The sequence below is a fragment of the Falco naumanni genome, chromosome 11 (assembly GCF_017639655.2).
Source record: "Falco naumanni isolate bFalNau1 chromosome 11, bFalNau1.pat, whole genome shotgun sequence".
NCBI classification, from domain to species: domain Eukaryota; kingdom Metazoa; phylum Chordata; class Aves; order Falconiformes; family Falconidae; genus Falco; species Falco naumanni.
Window position 1 is genome coordinate 31924966 of NC_054064.1, and position 27971 is coordinate 31952936.

Sequence of the window (27971 nt, forward strand, 5' to 3'; positions counted from 1 at the left end):
AGTGCAGGGATGTATGACTCTGGTGTTTGTTGCCAGGTACCTAAGTGTGAGCAGTCAAGCTGAGGAGTTAGTTATCAGTCATAGATTCATTTAGTTACAACTGAATGAACGTGAAATGGATTCTGTCTGTCAAGAAAAATACCCTTGGTACTGGAAAACAAGATGCTGAACGCCCTGTTTAAAATTAATCCAAAAGAAAAAGCTGAGGCTTAGAACTGTTTCATGGATACTTTGTTAAACTAGAATTTTCCAGAGGTGCCTGAAGTTTCCTGATTTTTTGCAAGGCTGTATATTTTCCAAATCTACCAAGTGCAGGAATCTTTCCAAACATACTAAACTTCAGTGCCCTAAACTCCAACCCTGGGCCATAGTACACCACGGATGTCATCTTACTACATTTAAAATTGGAGTAAATAACCTTCTAAGGTTAAAGATAAATATATTATGTTAAGGAAGAACAGTACAAGAAAACTGGTGGTGAGCATAGTTATTTTATTAATATATATATATATATAAAAAGATATACTGAAGGGATTTCTTGTCACTGCTTTATATGATCCACTTTGCAATCAGATTTGGTAATTAAACTCATGTATTTCAAGCAATGTTAGAAACATGCTGCAGAAGATGGTGGTTTAGTCTAGATGTTAGATGGATGTACTATAGCCTGAAGTAATAACTTAAGCTATCGTACTTTTCAAATTCTGATTGGCAAGTCAGTTTGGATATTTGTGTCAAACATAATGGCATTTTGTGCTTATACAGGATTACTGAACTCGACTAAAATTGGCACTCAGGCTTCAGGAACAGGATAATATTGGAGCCTGCTAATAGTGCATAATCACCATACTCCTAGCTGTAAATGTTCTGTGTCTGAAAGATTTCTCGAACATTTGTTTTAAATTGTTTTGCATCACTGTGACTTTGTTTTAAGTACAGTTTATTTTGCTCATCAGTTTTTTGTCAGAATTCATCATTCTAGTAAAGTCTTTATTGTCATGCTATTGAAAAATATTATCACGTACAATTTTTAGGTTGTGAATGTGGATATGCCCATTACAGATGATTCAGAGCTCCAGAAGTACTCAAAGGTATGACTTACATGATGATTTCCTTCAGGGTATATTGTTGGCAGAGTAATCCTAGGAGGGCATGATACAATTCCAGATTGATGTGTTACAGAAGTTTTGTGTCTTTGTGACTCTATTTCACTTTTCAAAGAAAAGGCTGCCAATATTCTACTTATCTTCTGGTAGCATGGGCAAATTAATGTTTTAAAACACACATCCATGTTGTTGAAAGCCACTACAGAATGGGGCAGAGGTTGAAAGTACTCAACAATGTCATCATCCTGCAGAGGAGTTTGCCACAGTGATCGTGGCTCAGGGACAAGGGGATCCATTTGGGCAGGGCAGACTTTACATGGCACTTTTCTCTGCATTTTTTTCCAATATGGTAATCTTATTTAAGAATACAGTTCAAATTGCTTTTTCCCCCAAGGGGCAGATTGGTTGTTTGTGCCAACTGTTTGTATAGAGAAGTTATGGACCCTTGTGCTGTAATGCAGATGATGTCAGTATGAAGACTTTATCAACATACGGTGTGTTTAGTTTAATTCAGTGAGCTACTGAATCCTAAATGTGTTTATATTGTGGTAGATTAAGATACATACATTCTCAGCCATACTTGTCTTTTGGCAGCTATTACCCATCCACACTTTGAGACTAGGAGTTGAGCTTGACACATTTGATGGACATCATTATATATCATCAGTTGCTTCAGATGGTCCAGCTGCAACACTTGGTATTCTGCAACTGGAGGATGAACTCCTGGAGGTAAAAGCCAAAACAACCTCCCCCCAAAATAGACGTGATGTTATTTCGTGTTTGCTTAGCCTTCTTAAAAATGCTTGTATTAAATTCTAGTTCGGCTGCTGTGTCTGCAATAGTAGTATTCAAGAGTTGGTTGTGGAAGCAGTTTGCGTAGTGCTTTGGAAGTCACATTCATTTTCTTCACAGTTTCATTCCTCCTGTGTGAAGAAAATGTCAAATGCTTGTGACCTCATAGTGACATCATGGTATTTTTTTTCTGAAATATTTTAACATGAGTATCAAGAGTTCTAAGGGCAGAGTTGTTGAATCTGTGTTGAATGCATTTGTAGCTGTAGTCCTTTGGCTCAGTCTTTTGAGCAATTTGGCATTGGCTTTTGTGGTGGATAATCTTTCTTAATATTTGTCACTCCTAAAAAATTTACAACAGTCTCAGGAATAGTGGTTCCTGTTACGCATTATAACTGGGTTGTTAAGTGTTGAAAGACATTTGTGTGTATGAGCTAGTACATCAGTTTGTTTAAATATGTATAAAGTTGGTTTTTTTTTATTTTGTATGTGTATTGTATGTATATCTACCAGTATCTCAGCCTGCAAGTGAAAAGACATTAATTTCCTATTGAATACTAGCTTTGTGGAATATTTTGAATTTGAACCTTAGTTTTAGTGGGTGCAAAGAACAATTATATTACATCAATGGGAACAGAATTAGGCCTTCTGAAAGATTAATTTGTTAGGTGTACAGCTCTCTTGCTTTTTACTTGTTGTTCACCCTTTAACATCAAAAATTCACATGATACCGCTAAGACCTAAAACATTTTCTTCAGTTACTACATAATGGAGGAAATTTTGATTCCTAAAGGAAAGGATTAATGGAATGTTGAAAGTGTTGTTTAAATTCCTTGGCCACTAAATAAAAAATAGTATGCAAAAAACAATAATACAGTACTGTAGAGTAACTTAGGAAACTTTAATTGTATATATTTAACAGTCTTACTTATTACTGTGTACTTACAATTAAGTTCACAGATATGTCCAGACCTGGTGAGCATAAATTTTTTTCTACTCTAGCTGGAAAAAAAACCAACAAAAAAAATGTGCTCCAGGGCTAAAGCTATATATGCCAGGTTTAGTCCAGAGTATGTTTTTGCAGCCAAGTTATAAATCCGCTTAAGTAGAGGCTTGCAATGGAAAAAGTGACAGCCCCATTCCCCAAACAAGCAGCTCTACCTGGGCCTGATACAGTTGGGATTAAAATGTGATCAGCAAGGAATTCACTTTAATATATAGTGAGGTTGAATGTTGATTATTTTTAATGACGTGTTGGAATTATGATAGAAAGTATGGTATTTTTTACACACACACACCCACACCCACCCGCTGTTTTAGCTAATTTCATTGTGTTCTTTTTTAGGAGAAAATTGCTTCCTTCTGTCCTTCTAGTTTTGTTGTAAAATTTCACTCGCTCCTATGATGGCACAACTAGAGTGGTGTGGTGAATGAATGGGGTGTAGGGCACCTTGCATGTTTAGTGGCTGATTCCTGGCAACTGCAAAGGAAGAAATGGGAGTCCCCAAGTCTGCTTGGGAGTGCATGGTAACTCTTCTCCATCAATCACAGTATGCTGAGAAGTGCTGATAACTTTCCACCACACTGCCACTCTCAATGCATTAAAAAAATCCTTACGCATAGATACATCTGCTTAAATAATTAACTAATGGATTAGCCTGATAGCTCAGCAGTTGCTGTAATTCTTACAGAAAAAACCCATAGCAGTTCATCTTACCATGTTGGAGGCCAGTTACACCACTCTAAATTTTCCTCCTTGGCTGGGTTATAGTGTGAGAGGAACTCTGTGTTTCCCAGCAATATAAGCTATATTTACACTGTAAAAAGCACAAAGGAAGAAGTGGAAAAAAATAGGCATGGTCAGGAAAAAAATCATGGCTAAAGTGAGACTGCTGCGTAGTCTTGCGCGAGATTGTATCCCTCTAAAGAACAAGGAAATCTGGGAAGTATATGGTTAGGCTCTGCCTCAAGTATGCATGTACAGAGGTGTTTACATGTATGTTCTGTATTTACATGCTATATTTTCTAGGATCAAATGTCAGTTCATCTACGTTAGCATTGCAGTTTGGGTATGGAGTGAGGTACTGAAGAGAATCTTCAACTGTCCCCATTTTCTGTGCTTTGGTTCATGTTGTGGAGTGGACTTGGATGTTGTGTACTGGATTCCTAAAACATGACATTTGGTCTTGAGTGCAAACTTGAGGTAGCCTGAATGAAATCCTTGAAACACAGGTGTTGGGATTGAGTCCGTAGCACCGGCTGGATTGAAACTCTGCTCTTCTGGGGCTGCACTGCTCATCAACATAGATGGTGTTCACGTCTATGACACCTTACTGCGTTCTGCTTTCATCATATTTAAGGATAACCCTATGGTGCAAATAGATATACCCTCATGATATTACAGGTTATGAAATATGTAAAAGAGGAAGAATCCCTGTAGTTTTATTTTCCTGATGAAGAGCAAATGCAGTATCCCATTTTTAAAGCAGCATTATTATCTGTCTATCTATCTGTCTTCTCTTTTTTTCTTAAGTCTGTGGTTTAAAACATCCATTAACAGTGGCCTTATGGTCTTCTGTTGTCACTCAGGATCTAAAGCTTGTGGGATGGTAAGCTTTGACCCTTGACAGGTTTTTCTGATTAATTGCTTACTGTAATTGGTTGGTTTTTTACTATATAAACATTCTTGCATTTTTTTCTGTAGGTTCTGTTTTAGTTTCAACTATTTGAGTATTTTTTAAACAACTGACAAAGTTGTGCTAGTTCTGACTTCAAGTTTTAGATTAGAGATTTTCTTAAAATGTTTTGGAAAATTAATTTTTTTATAGATTCAAACACATAAGCCTAATGCTAAAAAAGAATCCCCAACAAAGAAACAGATGAGAATGAAATAATGCTAGGAAAGATTTAGGGCTAGGAAAAGTAGTGAGCTGAAAACAAGTTAGAGGAAGCTGAAGAGAGCAGAGGCATGGTGTATCAGTCAGTAGTCACAAGATCTTGTTGACGAAGTATAAGTCTTACAGTAATGCATGTATACTTCAGAAGCATATGTTAATGAAACTATGCAAGCTTTATCAGAATCCCTAGGTAAAATTAGAATTTCACATTCAGCTGAGGAAAGACAGGTACATAAAAAAAATAATAGAATGATCTGGTTGGTATCTTTTTAATTATCTTAGTGTGGATGTGTGTTTCCCCTTCTGTGTAGGTAAATGGAGTTCAGCTATATGGAAAATCACGCCGTGAGGCAATCACTTTTCTAAAAGAAGTGCCACCCCCATTTACACTGGTTTGCTGTCGGCGACTTTTTGATGATGGCAGTGAGTCTCTTGTGGATGAACCCACCGTGAGAGTTTCCCTTCCAGGACAAAAGGTAGACTTCTCATGTCATTGAGTTGCATAAAAGGGAATTAAGTTTTTGCAAAAGTGCATTTATTTCTGAGAAAGTGATTTGGCTTTCTAAAGACTGTTTCTGTTCTCATTTTGCTGTTTGATCCAGACCACTTTTCAGTCTTAAATAACATTTCCTAAAATATGTAGTTATATGAGGCAGTTTTGTATTAAATCATCATATAAAGCTGCCTTTGCCATTCTCTTTGGGCTCGTAAGGGACAGCTGGTGTCTCAGTAAAAGATAGTTCGTGTTTGCAACACTGGTACTTTTACTACAGTTTATACAGGTTGGTCAAGAGAAACTTCATTGTATTATAAATACAAGGTAGGTAAATCACTGAGCTAGCATGCTGACTATGTACATCCCATTCATCATTCTTACACTTAATAGGTGAGTGAGAGTTCTGAATTATACTAAATCACATCCTTGCCACCATTAGCTGATTACTTCCATGTTCTGGGTAGGATTTTATAGAACTGGATTAAAAAAAGAAACTTAATGTTTCTTTCCATTGCAGAAGCTTTAAAGTCTCAAACTAAAGCTTGACATTTGTAATAGTTGTTCCTATTTGTAAAAAGACTTCTCAACTCTTCTGGTATTTTCTGATATACTTTCCTCTAAGGTGGTGAGTTAAACAAGAATATGGATGTTTCATGGAAGAATAAGGTGTATAGCATTGCACCTTTTTTGTGAAAGGCCCTTTCTGTTGCAATAGAAATTGTCCCACTGTGTTTTTTGATACTGCATTTTACTGAACATTTGCCAAGTGCATCCTGTCAGTTGCACATTTTTGTCATAAGATGATATTGAGTGAACAGAAGTTGTCATCATCTTAGAACGATCTCACAATATTTTTGCTTTCTTTTGTTGAAAGTATGAAGAAAGCGTGTGTGAAAGAAAAATTTGCCTCGTGGCAGTGCTCTGTGTAATAGACATATTCATCCAAAGGAATAAAGTTAAATCAGTATGAAGTTAAAGGTACAAGATTGTAATGTTTTTCTTGGGACATCATACATTGATTTTTTAAAAGATTCTATTGATAAAATAGCAGTAATGTTAAAACACACATTTTAAGTTAGACAACAAAAGGTGCCTTTTTGGAAGATGTATCTATGAAGCTGTCGCTACCAAACAACATTGGGTAACTATACCTCTTTCTTCTATACCTTAGCACAAAAATTGTGAATTTCAAATTGCTTTTTCAAACTAGATACTATTTGTATAGTTACAATGTAAGATTTTTTTGTCTGTGTATTTAATGCCACAAGTATCTGATGTGCCTGATCCTCTGGTCTTTCTATTAGCTGTCTGTGGTTAAATCTTTTATGCTAAGATATTTATTTTTCCTTTGTGCGTCTAATGGGACAGCAGAAGTTCATCAACCTGTAACAGGTTAGTAATATTATAACAACTAATTTGACTAATACATGGGTATTTGTATGCCAGGTTGAGTGCTGATGCTCAGAACATGTAGGCATAGTCCCAGGGGAGTATCTAAGGCAGCAAGCTGGAGAAAGCTGGATGCATAATGTTCAATGAAGTTGTAATTCCATAAAAGGTCGTATTTTAGGGCATGTATGAGTTATTAATTATCAAAGTACTGAATGAATAGTGTTCGTAAAGAACTGAAAGAATAGTATTTGAACTAAAGCTTTTATTTTTCAGGTGAAACCTGAGGAAGACATTAATCCTGATGAGGAAGAAGGGGAATTAGCATTATGGTCTCCTGATGTGAAGATTATTGAACTGGAGAAAGACAAATGTGGTTTAGGATTCAGCATTTTAGACTATCAGGTATATTTTTCTGTATACCCAAATACAAAAAATCCCTTTGATCCTTTGTCTTGTATGGTGCCTTAAAATGTTTTGTGATGTTGGTTACTGGATAATCGACTTGGCACTTGGGCCTAGAAACTGTGAAGGAAAAAGTAATGTATTTTGAGGCCAACTCTATGAAGTATATTGTAGAGCTTGTTCTAAACCAGTCTGATTATCGGACCTGATAAAGTGCAAAATCTTTCATCAAAATCCACTTCATAACTCTGAGTTTAATGGCTAAATGTTGGGGAAAGTTTGGTTTTTGTTTTAACTTGGAATGACTTTTCAACTATAAGAGTGGCAAGCAAACTTCCTTAGGTATTGCAACATCATTTCCTATGTACCAAATGTAATGAGTCTTTTGCTTTTTCTCTCCTCCCTGTGCCAAATCACCTTCCATTTCTAAATGGGTATAGACCTGTGCTAGTCTGTGATCTGTAGTCCCACTCAGGTCATAGAAAGATTCACCCAGGCTTTGAATCAAGCCATGAAAGGTGGTTTTCAGAAGTAGCTTTATTAGGACTGTCCTTCACAGTCAAAAGGAAACATCAGGGCTGACAGGTGAATCGATGTTGCAAATTCAAGTTTCTGTAAACACAAATTTGCTTTAATACATGTATTTAATTTATTAGTAAAAGAATAGAGATTGGAGAACCTAATTAGTAATTTTTCAGTTATGCTTCTCTGCTTAAACTATTAAACCAGTATGCCAGAGATACAGGTAGAGTTTTCAGGGTGAGGGGCAGCGGGCATGTTGACTTTCAGAAATCATTCATAGCTTAAAAACTTGGGTTTCTCCAAGAATGACCATTTTAGGGTAGACTATATACTTAATTGTTAAGCTCCTTAGAAATATACAGAGAAATCTTTAATATGGGGGAAAATCAATGAATCCTTCTTTCAAAAATACTGTCTTCAATTAAATATATAGAAACTCTCAAAATCTGTAGTCAGAATGAAATGTTCTTCATTCTAGTCAACATGATATACTTATAAATCTCTAGCCATCATATTTATAAGGAAATAAAATTGCTGGATCACTCTTCATAATAATATACACATCACATATGAATACTGCCTAAACATTGTAGTTTAATAAAATGTGTTTAACTGTTGTGCATAAATGTCAAGTGATATAAAATTCACTTTTTGATACAGTAAGGCATGAATAGAGAATGAATTAGAATAAAAAATATTTGAAGTGTTATGCAAAACCATTAATTCTATATTTTACCAGTGTGATTTAAGATTACTGAAAATAGATCCTGTTAGTCATTTTCGCTGACACATGTTGTGTTGCAGTGCCAGCTTTACTGTAGAGTTGCTAGGAGTCTTTACAGAGCAGTAATACACAGATTTGCTTTTAAGTTCTCATATAATCAGAATTAATGAAGGCTTTAATAACAGGCTTTTTATTTACTTATTCGCAGATGCAAATACATGAGCAATGTTGTGGTACTTTCAGCTAAATTTAAATACATTCTAATCAATTCTAAATGAGTGGTAAACCACTTAATCTCAGATCTTTATAATTTCAAGATATTTATGTATAAAGTATGCTCTTTTGTTTGGGATTTGCCTCTTAGATCTTTTACACTTTTCATCATCTGCAGATTAATTTTTATAGAGAGATATCTGTGACTGTGTGTGTGTTTATGTAAATACATCCATCACATTCTTGAGTGCAGGGCAAAGAAAATAAATAATTGTCCATGCTAGATTGGAGGCGGGGGAAAAGAAGGATGTGGTTCCTGGGAGACTGTTTGGAATTCTTAAAGCAGATTTACTGAGAAGCACAAAATTACAGTGAAGTGCTTAATTGTGGCTTAAAGGACCTGGAGACCTAACTCGGTTTTCCAAATTTATTTTTGCAATTTTAACCTCCTATAAGAAGTGAAAGTTGGTTGGTTTTTTTAGGCATATACTTTTTGTTTTGCAAGAGAAGATTCAAGCTTTATAATGGCAAATGACACTACTTGCACTATGTATCCACTGGTGATTTTGCTCTTTTGAGTAATTATATGATTTTAATTTTTTGTAGATTTTTTTTTTTAAATGAAGATGGATATTCACATGGTCTAGCTTCATGGATTAGGTGTGTCAGTGAGAGACCAACCTTTCTAGGCTCCCATTAGTGTTGGTGGAGGTAGGGTGGGGAGGAAAATACTTTTTAAGAGGTGATTCTGAGCAGAATGCCTATTCATGGTGCTTGTAATTGCGCACAGAAAGACTGTCTCTATCAGTTACAGAAGTTTAAGGAAGGTTTGGTTTTAAGGAAACTGGGGTTTTAAGATCACATTGCTTTTCTAAGTTTTGGTTGAAATGAGACTTGAGAAATATTGGTAGGACTTTGGAGAGATCAGTAGGAATAGTGAAGCAACATTACAGGAAAAAAAAAAGTGATGCATTATTATTCCATGTTACTTTCCCCCACATCAGGGGGGTATAACATCTTTGAAATGCTACTGCAGTACCAGTGTACGCCAGCCCATTCCAGTTGCTTCTTGTGAGAGACTGGTGACTGTTATCTGCAGTATTCAAGAACCCCTAAATCCTGCTCATACAGATGTGTTCATTTATGACAGTGAGCAATGCCAGATGTGCTGCAGAAGTGGAAGAATGCTAAGCAATTAGAGACCAGGCTGCTTATGGTGCTGTGGAAGTTTCTTCCTACTGCTTTCCATTCATGTTTGTTATTTGTTTTGAAGCGTGGGGCTTTTTACCTTTCCATCTTAATTTTGATTATAGAATTAGATGTGGTGCTGAATACTGTTATGGTGTATAACATAGTATTTGTCATTTTGTTTTCTCAAAACTGACTATGTATTTGGCATAAAAGGTATTGTGCCTCAGTTATCTAAAATGCTGTGCTTCCCAAGTCACGCTCTAAAAAACAGTATTAATAAAAATCCTTTATGAGGTAGAACAGGAATCTAAGTACGTAGAAAACTTGAGTGCTGAGATCAAGAAATTATTACTCTGGTATATTAATTTTTAATGGGCTGTCTTTCTAATAATGTTTCATCTATCAAATAAATGATAAGCATATCCCAAGTGACTTGCAGGATATTCCCAGAAATGTACAAGCATAATTCCAATGCCTATATATTTTAATGAACTAATTACAAATTAATTATATCAATTATGCATAATCAATAGTATTTATACTTTGTCCTGTGTTTTCTTTTGTCTGTCTTTAGGGATTTAAATGTTTAAAACAGAGCCGCCTTCTTTTTTTAATAAGGTGCTCTTGAAAGGCCTGTATGCATGTTATTAAAACTGTGGGATACCCTTAGAGAAAGAGTAGACTTACCCTCTTTGCTATAACTGGACTGTATTTATATAGGATACTGTTGAGCTTCCCGTGATCACTATGTATAAAAAAAATCTTTTTCCCCCTTTGCTAAATGTCCTAATTTGTAATTATGTGCTAGAGAATCTAGACTCTTTGAGAGTGCTTCTCTGCTAGCAAGGTCAATACTTGGCGAGAGGGGAGGTGGATGGAGAGGCTGATCTTGTGTTTTCTTGAAATGATCAGTTCACTGATTTTTTTTCTCCCGCTGTGATGGCTTATTTAAATAAGAAATATTGAAGAGCTTTTAAAATTAAATCTGTGTATTTTTCTATTGTCACTAATATGTTGGGATCTTGTCAAAGCTCCTAGGCTAGGCATTGCTTTTTCTTGGTAATGCTTGAATGAAAAGCCTGCAGGAGAGGCAGTAGCAGCCATGCCAGTAGGCTCTGCGTGCCAGTGTGCTTTCTTCAGCTGATAACACATTGTGCTCAGCAGAGACCTGAGGAGCAGCATTGCATTGCTGGTGATTCAATCTTGAACAGGGACCCTGCCCCCCTTTTGGCCATTAAATAGGTGTGCTGTTCAGTCCTCTGGCCAACTTCTCCACAAAGTAATATACTCTGCCTCCCTTAATTTCCTTGTAATTTCACTTGGAGAAGTTGCGCTCTTTTTCACCTCCTGACTAACTTTTATGTAGTGTTGCTGGCACAGTTAGCGGCAAGTATGTTTTGATGGTGAATGAGGGACCCAGTACACTGTTTGTAGAGTGCTTTGGGATCATCTGTGATGCAAGGGACTACAGTAAATGCATATATTGTTCTTTGTCAATAGATGTGAAAGTGTCCAGCTTTAACAGTAACTTTGCCTAGCCTGAAGCTAAACCTCCTAGCCAGCAAGTCAAGAGCTGAACCATTGTTATTGAGACCAATCCTTTTTCTCAGAAAGAAGTTTAAAGGAAAGAGGGCATGGTATGTCATCAGGTTAAAATAGAGGAGAAATGCTGTATAAAAATGATGGTGATCCCAGGGTGGTAGAGTAAGAGGAAAAGAAAAATCACACAAGGTGAGGACTTCTAGAGAAAAAGAAGAGATCACAGTAGTATAAAAGGTACTGAATGGCCCTGAAACAGTGTTTCCTGAAGACCTGACACACTCAGGCCAACAGATTCTGTCAGTAATGTTTTACAGAAATATTGGAAGAACCGCAGGTATCTGAATTGCAGATTTCTTGAGGCAGTATTGACCAGAAGGTAACTTGAATGGTCTGATGAGCTTTTATCAAATTAAACAAAAAGCTGAATGGACTTTATGTGGAGCTTAATTTACTGTGCTTTGAAGTCAGAGTATTTTAAAGCAGCTGTTTTAAGGTGCGTGAAACTGGAGAGGGCAAGGGTTGGAATAGAAGCTTGACATTTTACATAGCTCTTAGGAATGCCTGTGAGATGCTGTTTCTCTCTTTCTCTCTCGTGCTTGAAAGGTAAGTCCCCGGTGCCTGGCTGCTTTTGCACAGTACCCAGATGCTTTTGCACAGTACCGAGCTGCCCTATAGACCTGTCAGCCAGTAGGAGCTCATGGGCTCACTTGCTCCAAGTGGTCCTTGCCAACATGGGTGTAAATGTCTACCTATCCATTGAAGCAGTAACAGGCATTTCAGCACTGTATGATCTTCATGTTACCCAGACCAGAAACGGCATGAAATGTGCCTGCCTTCGTGAGCCGGGGTCAATCTTTAAGGGGTTCTTACTATAGTCTAGCAATAGGGACTCCACAGCCGCCTTGTTGCTGGACTTATCTTTCTTATCATTAGCAATTTTTTCTTGCAGTTGAACTGAAGTCTTTTTTTGCTGCACGTTCAGCAGGTTATGTTTTGTCCTTCTCCCAGGGAACATGGGAAACAATTGTTTTCTCTTATAACAATCACTGCATAGTCCTTCACTGCAGGAAGGGAAGCAATTTAGGTGTCTCCAAATATCTTTCCTCTTTTCTTTATGCCCCAAACAAACAGGCTCCAGATGTAGAGTTACAAAAAAGCAAACTGACTTCATATTTGTAGAAGGTGGTATTCAGCTGGATTATATTTTTTGTCTGTCTTGGTCAGTTCAACAGCGAGATGCAAGCTGGAATGCTTTGACATGTTGCTGGCTAAATGTTTGCCCTGTTGTGATAATTTGAGCTTTGTCTGTCTTGTGATAAGTTTGTTATGAACAAAGAAGCATATTCACATCCTTGTTAAGCACATTTTCACCTGATCATGTGATGGAAACCTGTGGCTTACTGGCAAAAGCTGCACAGCTGTATTAAAACCCAGTTTTACAATGGCTGTCAGCTTGGTACTGGGAAAACTGATAAAGGCAGCTTTTCTCCCATCTCTACAACCCATCCACATTCATTAACATCAAAGTTCTGTAAGCCTCAGTACCAACTGTGTTGGTACTCATCTCACAGAGGATTTGCTTCTCTCCCCCTATGGGAAAGTTCTGTGTCCTTTAAATCATATTAAGCTGCTTCATGTGTAAAATAATTCTTAATAGTGTGTCATGAATTGAATTCAATGTAGCTTTTTGAAAAATTCTCTTGGAGTTCAGCTTAAATACTACTTTTCAGGACCAAAGGGCTGGTGAATGCGATTGAGCACATTCCTGGTAGTTTCTAGGGTGTTTGTGATTAGTGGTTTCCAAAACCTCAGTGCAGTAGTACTAAAAGCATTGGGAGACCAGAAACCACTTCAATAAGAAATCAAAGAGACTGTGTATCTCAGCATGAGTTACAGACAGGTACACAGGAATAGCTTGCTGAGGTAGAGAAGCTGGAGAACTTGGAGGCAGGAAGCCATGCCAAGGCTTGAGTATGCCCTGATGCTGGGCTTGAGCGGCGGGGGAGGTCATCAGTCTGACTTGAAGTGAGAAGTTAAGGAGGCATTTCATAGAATCATGAAATCATTTAAGTTGGAAAAGACCCTTAAGATCTCTGAGTCCAACTGTTAACCCAGCACTGCCAAGTCCACCACTAAACCATGTCCCTAAGTGCCACATCTGCATGTTTTTTAAGTACCTCCAGGGTTGGGGACTCCACCCCTTCCCTGGGCAGCCTGTTCTAGGGCTTGACCACCCTTTTGATGAAGACATTTTTCCTAATATCCATTCTAAACCTCCCCTGGCACAACTTGAGGCCATTGCCTCTTGTCCTATTGCTTGTTATCTGGGAGAAGAGACTGACCCCACCTCGCTACAGCCTCCTTTCAGGCAGCTGTAGAGAGTGAGAAGGTCTCCCCTGAGCCTCCTTTTCTCCAGGCTAAACACCCCCAGTTCCCTCAGCCACTCCCTATAACATTTTTGCTCTAAACCCTTCTCCGGCTCCACTGCCTTTCTTTGGATACATTCAGCACCTCAGTATCTTCCTTGTATTGTACCTTCCCAATATGAGGGGCCCAAAACTGAACGCGGTATTTGAGGCGCAGCCTCACCAGTGCTGAGTACAGGGGGGTGATCACTGCCCTGGTCCTGCTGGCCACACTGTTTCTGGTACAAGCCAGGATGCCGCTGGCCGCCTTGGCCACCTGGGCACACTGCCAGATGATGTTCAGCTGACTGTCGACCAGCACTCCCAGGTCCTTTCCTGCTGGGCAGCTTTCCAGCCACTCTTCCCCAAGCCTGTAGTGCTGTGTGGGGCTGTTGTGATCCAGGTGTGAGACCCAGCACTGAATCTTGTTGAACCTCATATGATTGGCCTTGACCCATTGCTCCAGCCTGCTGAGATCCCTCTACAGAGCCTGCCGACCATCTGGCAGATGAACACTCCGCCCCAACGTGGTGTCACTTGCAGACTTAGTGAGGGTGCACTTGATCCCCTCATCCAAATTGCCGTTAAAGGTATTAAAGGGGACTGGCCCCAGCACTGAGCCCTGGGGAACACCACTTGTGACCAGCTGCCAGCAGGATGTAACTCCATTCACTACAACGCTTTGGGCTTGGCCATCCAGCCAGTTTTTTTACCCTGTGAAGAGTACGCCTGTCCCAGCCATGAGCAGGCGGTTTCACCAGGAGAATGCGGTGGGAAATGGTGCCAAGGGCTTTACTGAAGTGCAGGCAGACACCATCCACAGCCTCTCCTCATCCACTGAGCAGGTCACCTTGTCACAGAAGGAGATCAGGTTGGTCAGGCAGGACCTGCCTTCATAACCCCACGCTGGCTGGGCTGATCACCTGGTGGTTCCGTACGTGCCGTGGGGTGGCACTCGGGATGATCTGCTCCATAACCCTCCTGGCACCGAGGTCAGGCTGACAGGCTTGTAGCTCCCTGGATCCTCCTCCCAGCCCTTTGTGTAGATGAGCATCATATTTGCTGTCCTCCAGTCAACTGGGACCTCCCCGGTTAGCTGGGGCTGCTGATAAATGATGGAAGCTGGGTTGGTGAGTGCTGCCGCCAGCTCCCTCAGCACCCTGGGGTGGATCGCATCTGGCCCCAGAGACTGGTGTGTGTCTGTGTGGTGTGGCAGGTCACCGGCCATTTCCCTTTGGATTGTGGGGGCTTCATTCTGCTCCCTGTCCCTGTCTTCCAGCTCAGGGGGCTGGGCACCCGGAGAACAACTGGCTTTACTGATAAAGGCTGAGGCAAAGGCAATGTTAAGTACCTCAGCCTTTTCCTTGTCCCTTGTTACTATGTTTCTCCCTGCATCCAATAAAGGATGGAGATTCTCCTTAGCCCTCCTTTTGTTGTCAGGTACAGAGTGGAGTGGCATATCCTAGGGGTGGCCCTCCTGTCCTTTGTGAGCTGTGACAGCCAGTGCTCTGGACAATACCTGAGTTTGCAGAGGAATTGGAGCATTACTGAGAACATCTGTTTTTCTTTGGTTTGTCGCATATCCTTGAAATAAATGCTAAGCAGTATTATTATTAACCTTTAGAAATGTTTTCCCTATTCCCCCAAATTCTACAATCTGGTTGTTCTTTTTCATTTCCTGCTAGGAAGAATAGCTTTTAATAAAAACAAAAAACCCCAAACCAAAGAAATTCATTATTATTCCACAGATGTCTTCTGCCTGCAAGAGAAGGCGAGAATTTAAAGGGACAAAACTGGAGCTAGATTTTCCGTTAAACTCTTGGCAAATCTCAGCAAGGGTAAGATAATGTAGATGAGACTAGAAGGAACTGTGCAACTGAGTGCTTTCTTTCAGTGAGCATGTGGAGACAGTGGAGCAATGGGCGTGTAAAAGCTCAACCCAGACAGCTCCAAATCTGTTGTTCTGAACCGATGAGATTTGAGGTACGTGTTTGTGCTGATGGATAAGCATGAAGAATTCTGAAAACTCATGCAAGTTATGAGGTATTCTGTTTTCTTAATACCTCACCCTTCTGGAAGATGCTACTCCCTAAATCCAAATAGTGCTGTTGCACTTGGAGGTTTTTTTCTGTTCTCACTGCGATTCGCAGCAGCCTTAAAACTCTCTGCAACCTTTTTGCCTACCCTTCTCATCTTTTTTGCCATCCATGCTGTTACAAGTTGTCTTTGGGCCAAGTCACTGTTTGCAGATCCTTGTTGCAAAACCAGAGCCTGTCCTGTCTCCCCACTTTTCTCCTGCAGCTTTTTCTGTAATGAATCTTCTGTAATTCGTGTGTTTTCTGTTTATGATGCAAGCTCTCCACGCAGAGGAGAGCTCTGGCTTGTGTGAAAACACACACTGCGCTTCCACAGACTGTTAACAGTGTTGAGGCCAGTGTAGTGAACTGGTGAAGTGCTTGCTGCATTGGTGGATTTTTAGTTCAGGGATTATTTGAATGTGAAAGCTGATCAAACCCAGAATGTGCATTAGGACTACTATGTGTAGGTTGTGTAGGTGATACCATTCATGCTTTTTTTTCCCCTTGGCTCATTGGTATTTTTTATTTATTCCCACACATCTCTATCCCTTCTTTATCTCATCACACAGTGGCTTTCCTCCATTTCCTTATGAGTTCAGGGTTTTTTCTTATCTCTGCGGCTTTTCCCTGTAGTCAGCATTCAGTGTGTTTTTTCTGGAGCTGGGAAGTCTGAAAGTGTAAGATATTAAGAGAGTCTAATGAACGTAATCCTTGTGACTTTAGCTCTGTTGAGAGCAAATATGAAAGGCGTATGAAACCTTAGGTTGATTGAGAAGTTTGATAAATTAAAAGATAGTGATGTGCACCTGAGTCCACTGCACAGCGACACTTTCAAAACTACCGTAGTCAGTGCCTATCTTTGATCTTTTTATTTGAGAATTGGAGTAGTGCGTAAGATCTTTTTCTTTTGATCATTCCCTGGAGGCACTTTTGTTGCAACTATCTGCTGCATATCCCTCTTCCGCAGCAGATGAACATTGACTGCGTAGCACTTGGCAGCTCTGCCAGACCTATGTGGGTTTGAGTAATTGCTGGCCACCATGTTCATTCTTGCTGTAGAAGACTGATATGATTTCAGATCGCAGATGATGAAAGCCTGGTTTGGGAAACCCATTGTGCCACCTACTCTTACTTTGCTGTTCTCTATACTCCTTTGGGTGTGGTTCTGTATATTTTGTTTATGTTTTTTCTTTCCTTGTGAGTTCCTGTTTCTTTGCTGACATTTCCCACAACAGAAGTTTTGATTAATGCTGGCTGCACACTAGAGCTTCTGAAATTCATTGCTTTATTCCCTCACTACAGATCAATAAATACTTATGTTTTATTTCCAGTGCTTTGCCTTACATCACAGGAAAGTTCAGCGTTCCTCCTTGAATACGTTCTGTATTTAAGTTTGTATTACTTCAGCACATCAGCCTGTAGTTTATTTCTTTGGTACAGACAGAGGCTGTGCATTGTGTAGTCTTCCTAAGTAGTTCTGCTGACTGCAATCTAATACGAGTGGAAGAGGCAGAAACAAGTCTTAAACGGTTTGAATTTCAGTTTGATTGCTCATGCAGTGGACCTAACAAAAACTAGTTGAGCACTTTCTCAGGGATGTTTTTTCAGGCTTTAGAGTACCTTTGGCAGTTCCTACGGCCAACTCCTGTAAATACATTGGCGCGAATGAACAGAAGGTTTGGACCTTGAGTCTCAATCCTAAGTTGAGGCCGCTTTAAGGAGGGAACTTGGCCTCACTCACACCTGATTCTTCCTCTCTTCCATTTCTGTGGGGAAGTACTTAGTGCCTTTGAAAAGTCTGCAAGTTGTTTACTGTTCTTGACTCTCGCATCCTATTGGCATTGTTGGTGTGTATGTGGAGGGAATGAGTGGTACTTCACAAAATGAGAGCATGGATGAGTATTTTGAGTAATTTCACAACACTGAGCACACAGGTAAATTACTTCATGCACAGTTCTGCCTTTGTTCTATGTAACAGTAAGATGAACCTAAAATGCATTTAGTCCTGTACGTTGTTGACAAGTGTATGTTCCTCATACAGTATGCTACAGTGTTGTAAGAGTCTTTCAGTCTGGTATCTTATTCACTTGCAAACTGAAGAGTTTTAAATATGGATATGTATGTTAGACCTGGAAGTGGTCCCATGCAAAATGTAATGAAGCAGGATTGCTCTGACCTCTGAGCTCTAACATGTGTTTGTTTTGGCTCTCTTGCAAAAACCTGCAGTATACAAATTGGCACTTGTAAAATTGTTCAGATAAATCAAAATTGGTACAGGAAAAAAGTTTCAAAGTGTTTCTTTTGGGATCCTTTACCATGCTATTTTTGATGTGTGTTTTCAGAGGAGTGTTTTTGTGGCAGTGTGCAGTTTGTTGCTTGAAGAAAGCTAAAATATTCTAGGAAGTCAGGCTAGCTGAATTTAGATCTTAAGTGATGCCAAAACTAATATAGCCTGTAAGTAAGTGAGAGTGACTTTGCACAGTAAATGTCAGTCACCCGCAGCTTTGTCTTACATTTTCATATGAGCCTTTAAAAAAGGAAAACACAAACAAAACCCCAGAAAACGTGGTAGCTGCTTACATCCAATCGAATTATAGCTACAGTCTACTGCATAGGACAAGCTGCTCCTCATCCTCTGCGCATAGCGAGGGCTGTACAGATGGGGATGGACTTGTCAGAGCTTGAAACGCCTCCGGTAGTGCGGGAGCTGGGCTGGCCTGGAGTGCCCTCTCTTGGCTGCTGCGGAAACCTCACATTTTGGTAAGGACGGGGAAAGAATCAGTCGGTTGTTACCATTTTAACTTTCCAGTGTGATGGACAGAGGTAAGCTGTGTTGGTTGTATTTCGAGATTTGCTTTCTAAGGACCTCTGATAGCCAGCAGTGTGAATCTTGGGTGCCCATGGCAAGTTTGAATCCCTCACTTGAAGCCACAATAAAGTTACGCGCTCCAGCAGCATTGCATGTAGTACTCTGTTAACGTGGTGCTCCTGGGACTCTTAATATTTTAGCAGAGCTCAGGTTTTTAAGAGGCTTCATACTGCTCTGAATCCAGGGATCCCAGAGGCAGCAACTGCAGTGGCCCCTGCTTGACTCTGCACTGTTAAATGAATCCAGAACAAATGAGACTCTGAAAATAAGAAGAAAAATTTGACACCTGGACTCCAGGAAACATTTGTGGATTTAGATGAGGAGCAGTAGGGGGGAAGGGAAAGCCTATGGTTCAACATAGTTAAATATATGGTGTGCTAAGTATGAATAAATTGTGACTGTTTTAAACAAGTTCGTATACTCTATGGCTGGCTCGAGCACAAAGGAAAAGACAACAGCTACGACATACTAGTTCCTCAAAGGGTTACCTGGAGGCCAGCATCCTGGGCAGCTGCTGGTGCATGGCAGTGGTCAGTTTTCATCACTTATACAAGCGGCAAAGTTTTTACATTCAGTTCTTTCTTAGCAAAAGAATTTGTGCCAGTGATTGTGAGTTAAAGGGTTTTGTCTCCTGATAGCCTTACTTCTCAGTCTGATTCCTTTCCTCATTGTTCATAAATTATTCAGTTGTGTAAAGGAATCCTTCGGCAAACTGAGGTTAAAAGTTTGTCTTTAAATATACCAAGCCTAGTTCATACCCATTTTCAGGTGACCAAATTGCATGGCGCTGTCCTGTGCAGACTCCCTCTGCTGTAATGCAAAGTCATGTAATAATTTCTTGAACTAGTGAAGTTGAGTCACTTCTGTATTCCAGTCAAGTACCATTACAACAATATCTTAGCTCTGGGTTTGGGGAGGGAGTTTCTTCCTAGCCTGTAAACTCCATCCACATAAATGAGTCTTTCACTTTAAAGGAAGAACTGAAATCTGGTCCTGACTGCTAGTGACTAAAAATCACTATTACCTGGCTTAATGTGAGCCAAGTAAAATGAATCAAGAGCCTTAGGGTGGGTGTGCAGTCACAGCTAGTGATGTTTAGTAACCTCGAATGGCTCTGGCTGGTCTGTTAACATGAAGGTGGCCCTGAAGTCCATCAGGGCAATGTGGGAGTCAACTGGCCTTTTGCAGTTAGTGTAGAAGGTAAGAATCTGCTTTTCAGCCTGCTGCTAGCACTGCTTGCTTTCAAAAAAAAAGACAGCAACCCACATGGTCCAGTTGCACTCACAATTTACAAGATGTGAATGTGAATTCAGTGTTTGCTGGCCTGTTTTAGCAGGTGGTGTTCTTTGGGGTGCATTTCAGTTTGAGTGTAGATTGTAAGGCAAGATTTAAAAAAAAAAAACATTGTTCCTTTTGTTTTGTTAAAGAAAGCACGCTGCAATCCACAGTTACAATCACTCTCATGTTAAATTATAGAGAGTACTTCTTGATGATTACACCTTGAAATTCAGTAGGTCTGTACCTTTACATGCAGCTTTTGTTGCATTCCTTGTGGCAATCGCATTGTGATTTGCAGTCACTGATAACAAACACTCAGGGTTTTACAGCACTGCTCGAGTTACTGGCTTAGCCCTGTTACTGTGTAGTTTATATTGCTCTTCTCTTCCTGTGCAATAGCTCCCTCTGCTTGAAAACAGCAGTGTAATTATAACCCCTGCTTTGTATTTGCCTGATCAACTTTTTTTAAGATGGGCTCCTTTTTTAAGATTTCTGCTGCAGCTCTTCGTGAAGCAATTCCAATACACGGCTAACACTTGTACATGTGGTGAAGCAGCGACGGTAACAGTGCTGTTCTCAATAGAAACTTTGTATGTTTGCAGGAACTCTAATCTACGTTTCTAACATGAGGATTAAATTGTGTTGGAACACTTCTTCACCTAAATTATCTCTTTCCAAAACATAATGATTTATTGGAGCCAAAATGTTTTTGTATCAGTAAAAACTTAAGTTGGAACAGGACTGTTTCTCATCAGAAATGTGGTAGTTAGGCCACTGACCTTGAATATCTACATAGAAGAAGCTAATGTTGAGGTTTCCATGTCCTACCTAAGTGGTTCTGGTCTGGAATGAAAAAAATAATGACTTTGGATCAGACAGAGCAGGGATTTGAGCTTGATTCTCCCATTTTCTCAGCTGGCACTTAACTACTGGGCTAATCATTCACTTGCAAATTTTTGACAGCTTATCTGTGTCAGTAAGGATGAGTGCTGGTGTTGTTTTGTTCATTTTTATCGGTATAACTAAGCCAGCAGAAGTCATATTACAAAAGCTGTTGTGTCAGCAAAGGTGTAGTTTTGCTGAGAGAGCGTTCACCCATTTAGGGACCCAGCATAAACCTTGCTTGCCATGGCAATATGAACCCATGACAGGAAAACTTGCTGGTTTAGTTCTATTAGCAAAGCCTTCCTTACGTGAGCCGTGCCTTACTTGCTCAAAAATGGCTGTCTCAACACAATCGTGGTTTTGCAAAGAAGTCCAAAAGATTATTTTTATTTTGCATTGGAGCAAACCCAAAAATTAAAACCATCTTAAAACTCCGTGTCAAAAGGATTGTTTGTTCTGTGGTCAGCTGTCATCAGGTCGGTTAGGCACATGGTTTTGTCGGCAAGGGCAGGCAGAGCTGATTCTCTATGCAAAGGGCAGCAGTTAACTTTATGTTTTCAAAATTCAATGCTCTTAAAGCAAAACCTCTTCTTTTATGTCTTGGAATCCTTTGGATTCTTCTTCTGGAGTTTCTGCGTTAGTATTTGTTTTGTTTCTAAAAATTTCCAAAGCGTATGCAGAACATGGGTAGCTTGCTATTTGAAATAAATGAAATCCTTTCCCCTTGGCATTGTGTGAGGCAGGTTCGAGCATAAACAGTCAGACAGCCCAAGCATATTGGCACAGGTTCAGTAGGCAGAACACCATTGCACAGCAGAGGGAGGTTGCTGGGCTTGATTATCAAGACATGATACTCGCAAGGAAGCCTCTTCTGTACAGTGTGGATACCCAGTGTTTGGGAAGATTATAAAATGGCAGGATTAAGCAGTAGAACAGGAGAGAATTATTACTAATATGTATTTACTTGAATTCCGTTTCAGCATGGCTCTTCCTGCTGAACTGTAATTGCAGTTCTCTAATTTCAGCCATTTACAGATACTATATTCATTGCCTCATATGTTTGCACATACCTTAGAAAAACATGTTCCCTTGGAAAGCATTGTATAGTTATATAAAAATAAAGAGTTAAAAAAGCATTCCTGTTTTCAAATTAACTGTGCTGAATTCGTGGTGGTCTTTGTGATTTGATTTTTGCCCCTTTTTTTAATCCATCCGGTGCACTGCATAAGATGCAAGTCCTGAGGGAAAAACAGTACTTGATTATGCGTTTGAAGACACAGTGCATACAAGAAGCATTTCTGAACTTTATGAGCCTGTAGCAAGGGGGCAAAAGGCTAATTCTAATCTTAAAAAAACAACAAGGAAACAAAAAAGCCCCATAAATTTGGTTTGTGTATCTTTCTGCCGCTATATAATATCTTATGATCATTTCATTGGATTGAGGATAAATACTTAAATGGCTGAATGCATGATAGAAATGGTACGTGACACAACACAAAGGCTAATACTGGGGAAGAAAATGTAAGTGAAGTCAGTATCTTTGTGTCAGATTGCAGCCTCTCCATTGTGTATATTTTCTTCCACTTCACATTCCTCAGTGTGTTCCTTGTCTTCAGTAATAATCTTAATCTTCCCTTGCTGTCCCCTGTATTGTTTGTCAAGGAAGCTTCATGTGTGGAGTAAATGTCTTTCATGAGTTGTCATGCAGATTTGACAAAGCAAGAACACTTGAGAAAACTGCAGTAATATAGCAAATGTATACTACTTTTTCTTGAATGTTTTGGGTTCGATTTTTAATTTTAATTTAATAATATTTTCAATTAGATTTCTACTCTTGCAGTGATTTTTTTTAACATCAGTTTTGCTCCTATGAAGCTCTTGAATGGCATGCAGAATGGTTATTTTATGTAACATTAGCACATAACGGGCCGGATGGAGGCTTGTGGAAGAGTGCCAGTGTTGTTTTTCTATTTGCAGGTTGGCCTGGCTGTTTCTGTCTATGTAAGAAGAGGGCAGGCAGGTATCAGTCAGCTTTCAGATCTTAAAATTTCTGAATGGTTTAGGCAAGTGAAAGAATATCCTCCTACTGCAAACCTTTCTTTTTGTAAACTGTAAGCCTTGGCAGTATTTTTGAACATCTCAGCAAGCTTCAGTTTGCAGCATTAGGTGATGAACGTGCTTTTACATACTCAATTTAAACATCATCTTTCTAGGGGCTTAGACTTTTTTAAATTTTTTTTTTCAGGATCCCTTAGATCCAACAAGAACAGCCATTGTGATCAGCTCTTTGGTGGCAGGCGGAGTAGCCGAACGTGGGGGTGAGCTTTTACCAGGTGACCGCTTGGTGTTTGTAAATGAGAAATATTTGGACAGCGCCACTTTAGCAGAGGCAGTGGAAGTGTTGAAATCTGTGCCCCCAGGTACAGTTTCTCTTGGAATCTGCAAGCCTTTGGTGGTAAGGACTGACTTTAACTTTTTTTCTGTTTTATTCTATGATGTGTATACTGGATGATTGTATTTGCAGGGGGTGGGGGGTGGGGGCAAAAATCCAAGGTAGAAGTATGTATGCATGTGGAAAGCAATTAAGTTCCTATACATGTCCAGAAATTCTTGCTAGATGGGAAATAGGCACCTCAATGTCCAAAAGGTCTGACTGGAAAACCAGCGTTCTCAGGTTCCTTCTGAAAGAACATCCACGTGGAATCAGAAGACATGTCTGGGCAAACCTATGCGCACTGGCCCTATACGTAGGTGTAACATGGTTTGAGCAATTCAGGAAATCGGTTAAATATGTGCTGAAGTCCATTTCACTGTAAGACACTGCTGAGTGCTTGCTTGAGCTCCACTGACATCAAAGAAACTTAATCTGTTTGAAGTCAAGACTGTAAATTCAAGTAGAATTTCCTTTTTCTAGAATCAGGGCTTTGGAACAGACAGTAGTTTACTAGAGAACACTGCAGTATTGTTCATCAAGGGCACTCAGGCAAAATTAATTAAAGCGTCATCTAATAGAAAGTGCTTGTAATTCAAAGTGGTAGGGGAGTGGTGAAATAGGAATGTAGGAAAGCTGTTAAATGTATTCCTTCCTTTTCTAAAGAAGTGGTATTGCATTGTTCATATCTTTGTATTTGTCTTTCTTTCCTACATATCTCTTTATTTTCTACTATATCTGTACTAATATCTGTTGTGTTCCTCTCCTCCATTTATGACTTCCCTTTTTTATAATTCTGTATCTTCTTCCCATCTTTTTTCTAATGGCTGTTTCTTCCTCTCCCTTGGGGTTCATTGAAAAACGTGGGAATTCTCTTGTTTGTTTTCCTTACTCATCATTTCAATTGTCTTTCTAGGGAGAAAGCAAAGGGGAGGAGAACATGCACAGTGTGGATTCCAGCAACATTAAAACTAGCCCTGGATCTCCAGAACCAATAGATAATATTAATTTCTCAATAATACTTGAAGCACCACAGGTATTTGGTTACTCTTTTGGTTCAGCTGAAGTTTATCTGGAGAGCTAATGATGTTTTAAAGTAAAACGAATAGTATGTCCTTCAGAGAAGATTTATGTGTTGGATAGACTTCAAGGTGGATTCCCTCTGAAAACCACTTTTTACAGCTAACTGTATAGTAATTGTATTGTGAACAGTAAACATATGCATAGTGCTTACCAATGCAGTTCCCAGACTGCCTTATCAAATTTAGTTTGTCATTAAAATACCTTGGGTTACCTTGGATATGAAATAGTAATGTTATGTTATTATCAGTCATAAGTAGTTGGTTCAGCTTTGCGAAGAAGGTAAGGTATGGAAGGAGAATACAATTTATTATAATGAAGCAGAACAAGAAAGTAGTCTAGTGCATAAGGCAAGCTTGAAATCTGTTCTTCATAGACTTCCTATGTGGTCTTAGTGATTTCTTCACTCTCATTTTCAAATCTCCTCTTTCTTATTTTCTGAGAAATAGTTCTGTTTATTGTGGGAGGATGAGGCAACTAAAGGTAGTGAGAAAATCAGATACCAGGGTAATAGTATGGCAAATATTATTGCCTGACTTGTGTAGAGTGAGACAGATGTGGATGTTTTTGAATTTTCATCTGTTTGCAAGAATTTTGCAAAATTTTTATTAATTCACATTGGTAAAATGCATTCTTTTTAGGCCAGAAAAGACAATACATAAAGGATCATCCATCCAGAGCTATAACACAGTAATAAAAATAAATTCTAGATTTTCTTGTTGCTAAACTTGTCTGCCTGTTTCCAGATACAAACTTATCTTTAATGCTGAAATGGTATATTAGAACCACCAAAGAAGAGCAATATTACAGGGTAGATGTAGAATATATCTATACTGTGTAGAAATCAGCTTGGACATGATATTTACTGATTTTCATGATGTAGAATGGAGTTTGTTGTTTTCTGGATGCATAGGAAGGGTTTCTAGCAGAGCAGTTAGTTCTCTGCCAGCTCAGATTAGTTTTATTTAGGAAGGAGAGAAACAATGTTGTGAAGTATTTTTAAATAAAGTATTTTATCTTAAAGTCCTCCTGAATATAGAAACTGGAATGATCAGTTTGTACAAAATACACATAGAGGTATTTGCTTGTATTATGACAGCATCAATAGTAGCTTAGAGCAGTAGTATAAAATTTCCATCCATTTATTACTTTTACCTGCTCATATAAGAGCCAAGAGTGGTGTGTCATGATGGCTTCCACTCTTATGCACTAGCATAATGCTGACAAAGCTGACTTTAAAAAAAAAAAAAAAAAAAGGAACTTAAAGATTTTATATGCTACAACAGTAGACTTTACTGTCATGTTTGCAGTATTCCCTATTCCATTGGTAGCGTCTGCTGCTGCAGTGCAGCAGTCTGTGATTATACATACCTAACTGCTGTATCAGGAGATGGCAATACAAATTGCTGTGTGGTTTCTGACCTAAGTCAATTGTTTTATGTAATGATGAAGTTGGTGCCTCTTGCAGAAGTGTTTGGAGAATGATGCTGCAGAAGTGAAGTGAAATAAATGAAGTAAAGATGAGGAGAATTAGAATCTCTTCAGACTGGGTATTTTTTGAGATCAAGGTACACAGGTCAAATAGACTAAAGGAACATTTAATGCTTATGAAAAATGTGCTGATTTCTATATTGCTAATGTCCTGCTTTTGTGCCAGCTGGTATTACTGCATTGTTTCCTTATGCTCCTGCCTTTCTCTTGTTTTCTCTCCTGTCTCTCACTTGATCTATGCGAACATTTTGACTGGGTTTTTTTCTCATGCATTTGTACAAACCTAACAAAACAGGATTTTGACACTAAAGGTCAGAAATGGTGAAGTGCCCTGGGGAGTCTGGGAAGGGGAAGGAAGCAGAAAGAAAAACATTTTGATTGAGGACCCCTGAATCTGTGGATTGGTTTCAGTGTTTGGGGTTTCAGTGCCTTGAAGATTGGGTTTGGGCATACATACGTGGTGGCCTGAAGGAAAGAGAGGAAAAGCTTTCTGTGTGTGGCAAGCTTTCTGGTACCAGTGCAAGACATAAAATTTCAGGTGCCTGTGCAGACTCACTCTGAGCCAATGAATAGCACCCCATTTGATTTAGGAGAAACACAGGGCACTGAAAATTGGAGAGGCACATGACAAATCCCAGAAATGTTGGGTGATACCTTTCAGAGTGGTTTTGAATACCTTTTATCTTGGTTTTGTTTTTTGTGTTTTTGGTTTGTTGGTCTGTGGTTTGAATTCAATAGAAAGTTGAGTACTCTTTAATAAAAACAGTAAGGGCATTAGATAATAAACAGTCAGTTATGTCCTTTTTTCTCTTTTTAGTATGTGGGTCGTCCATTTCCCCTCTCCTCCAGGTTAAAATATTGTGTGGAATATCCAAGGGAGGGGCAAACAAGTGTGGCTTTTGCTTTGGGTTTTGGGGTTTTTTTGGTTTTTTATTATTATTATTGCTGATACTGTTGCATAAGCAAACTTTTGGGCTGTTTTTTATTTAGCTGATGGTATTGTAAGAAATGTACATGCATTCATAAAGTGACAGCAGATAAGTTTGGAGCACAGAGGTACTGAAGCTGGATTTATATACACTTTTTCCTGTAGCTTTTTTTGTGCTATTTAATAATTCTCATTCCCTAACTTCATTCAGGATTGGTTATTCTGAATGGTTGCAGCAGTATCTAAGCTGTGCAACTTAAATTTCTTCATATTTGAAAAACAAATTTCAATTGTGAGTTTTGGTGTTAAAATCATAAGTCAGAGAGTGTTGTGGGTTTTGGTTTTTTTTTTTTAGAAAATGCAAAAGGTTTTTCACTTTAAAAATCAGGATGTACTTTTAATATAGGCCTAACATAAAACATATTTTTGAAAGAGCTAGCAAGAAACATAATTTAAAATCTATATTCCTCTAATGGTTTATGCAGGGTTTCAGAGATGAAACACCTTTTAAAGAAGAACTTGTTGATGAACCAAGTTTGGACCTGGGAAGGTCATTTAAGCTTTCTAAAAATGACAATGAGTATGAGAAGGAGTCCTGGGAGATGCATGAATTTCTGAAACCCAAACCAGAAGAAAAGGATGAAGAACGGGAAATGCTGGTGGACGATGAGTACGAAGAAGATTCAGACTTCCTGAAATATAATGCATCATGTGGACAGAAGGCAACTTCAGAGAGGAACCTCGATACAGAACAATGGGCAAAGCAACTTGAGACTACTGAAATACAAGACTTAAGATCCAGTGTTAACTCAAGTCCAAAACAGTCTCTGGAATATCTACTCAATAAAGATCAAATGGTAAGGGATGTTTTGTCAGTCTCAGTGATGTACCCTGACCATGGGGCCCATACCTCAAGGCAAATTCCAGGTCTAAACTCTGTAAGGAGTCTTTGTAGTGTTTTAATTACTCGATGAGATCTGGGTACCTCTAACCGACACCAGTCTATCCTGCTGTACATTTTGGAAGGTTCTTTTCGTTACTTAGTGTCTTTATATTTAACTGCTCAATAGTTGGTGTATTTACAGGCATCTTGTACTTGCGTCTTCTTTCCCATCTCTGACTTGTGGGCTTGGTTCTTTTTTTGCAAACTGTAGTAATGTGGTGCATGTCAGTATTAGCAAAACGTCACTTCGTGGTTTTAATAGTCCAGGGGCTTCAGCAGCAATGTCAGTGAGAGGAGCTCCCTCTT

At 39.2% G+C, this 27971-nt stretch overlaps 1 protein-coding gene across 6 annotated transcripts in view; it reads left to right on the forward strand.

Moving 5' to 3' along the window:
* The window catches only part of PATJ (PATJ crumbs cell polarity complex component), a 157164-nt gene that overhangs the window by 31903 nt on the left and 97290 nt on the right, over positions 1-27971 (forward strand). For all 6 annotated transcript variants that reach the window (XM_040610070.1, XM_040610071.1, XM_040610075.1 and 3 more), the window contains exons 14-20: positions 1035-1091; positions 1701-1835; positions 5107-5271; positions 6957-7085; positions 23038-23247; positions 24140-24259; positions 27208-27579. In XM_040610070.1, the coding sequence (XP_040466004.1) occupies positions 1035-1091; positions 1701-1835; positions 5107-5271; positions 6957-7085; positions 23038-23247; positions 24140-24259; positions 27208-27579 (1188 nt within the window). The remainder of the gene's footprint in view (positions 1-1034; positions 1092-1700; positions 1836-5106; positions 5272-6956; positions 7086-23037; positions 23248-24139; positions 24260-27207; positions 27580-27971) is intronic.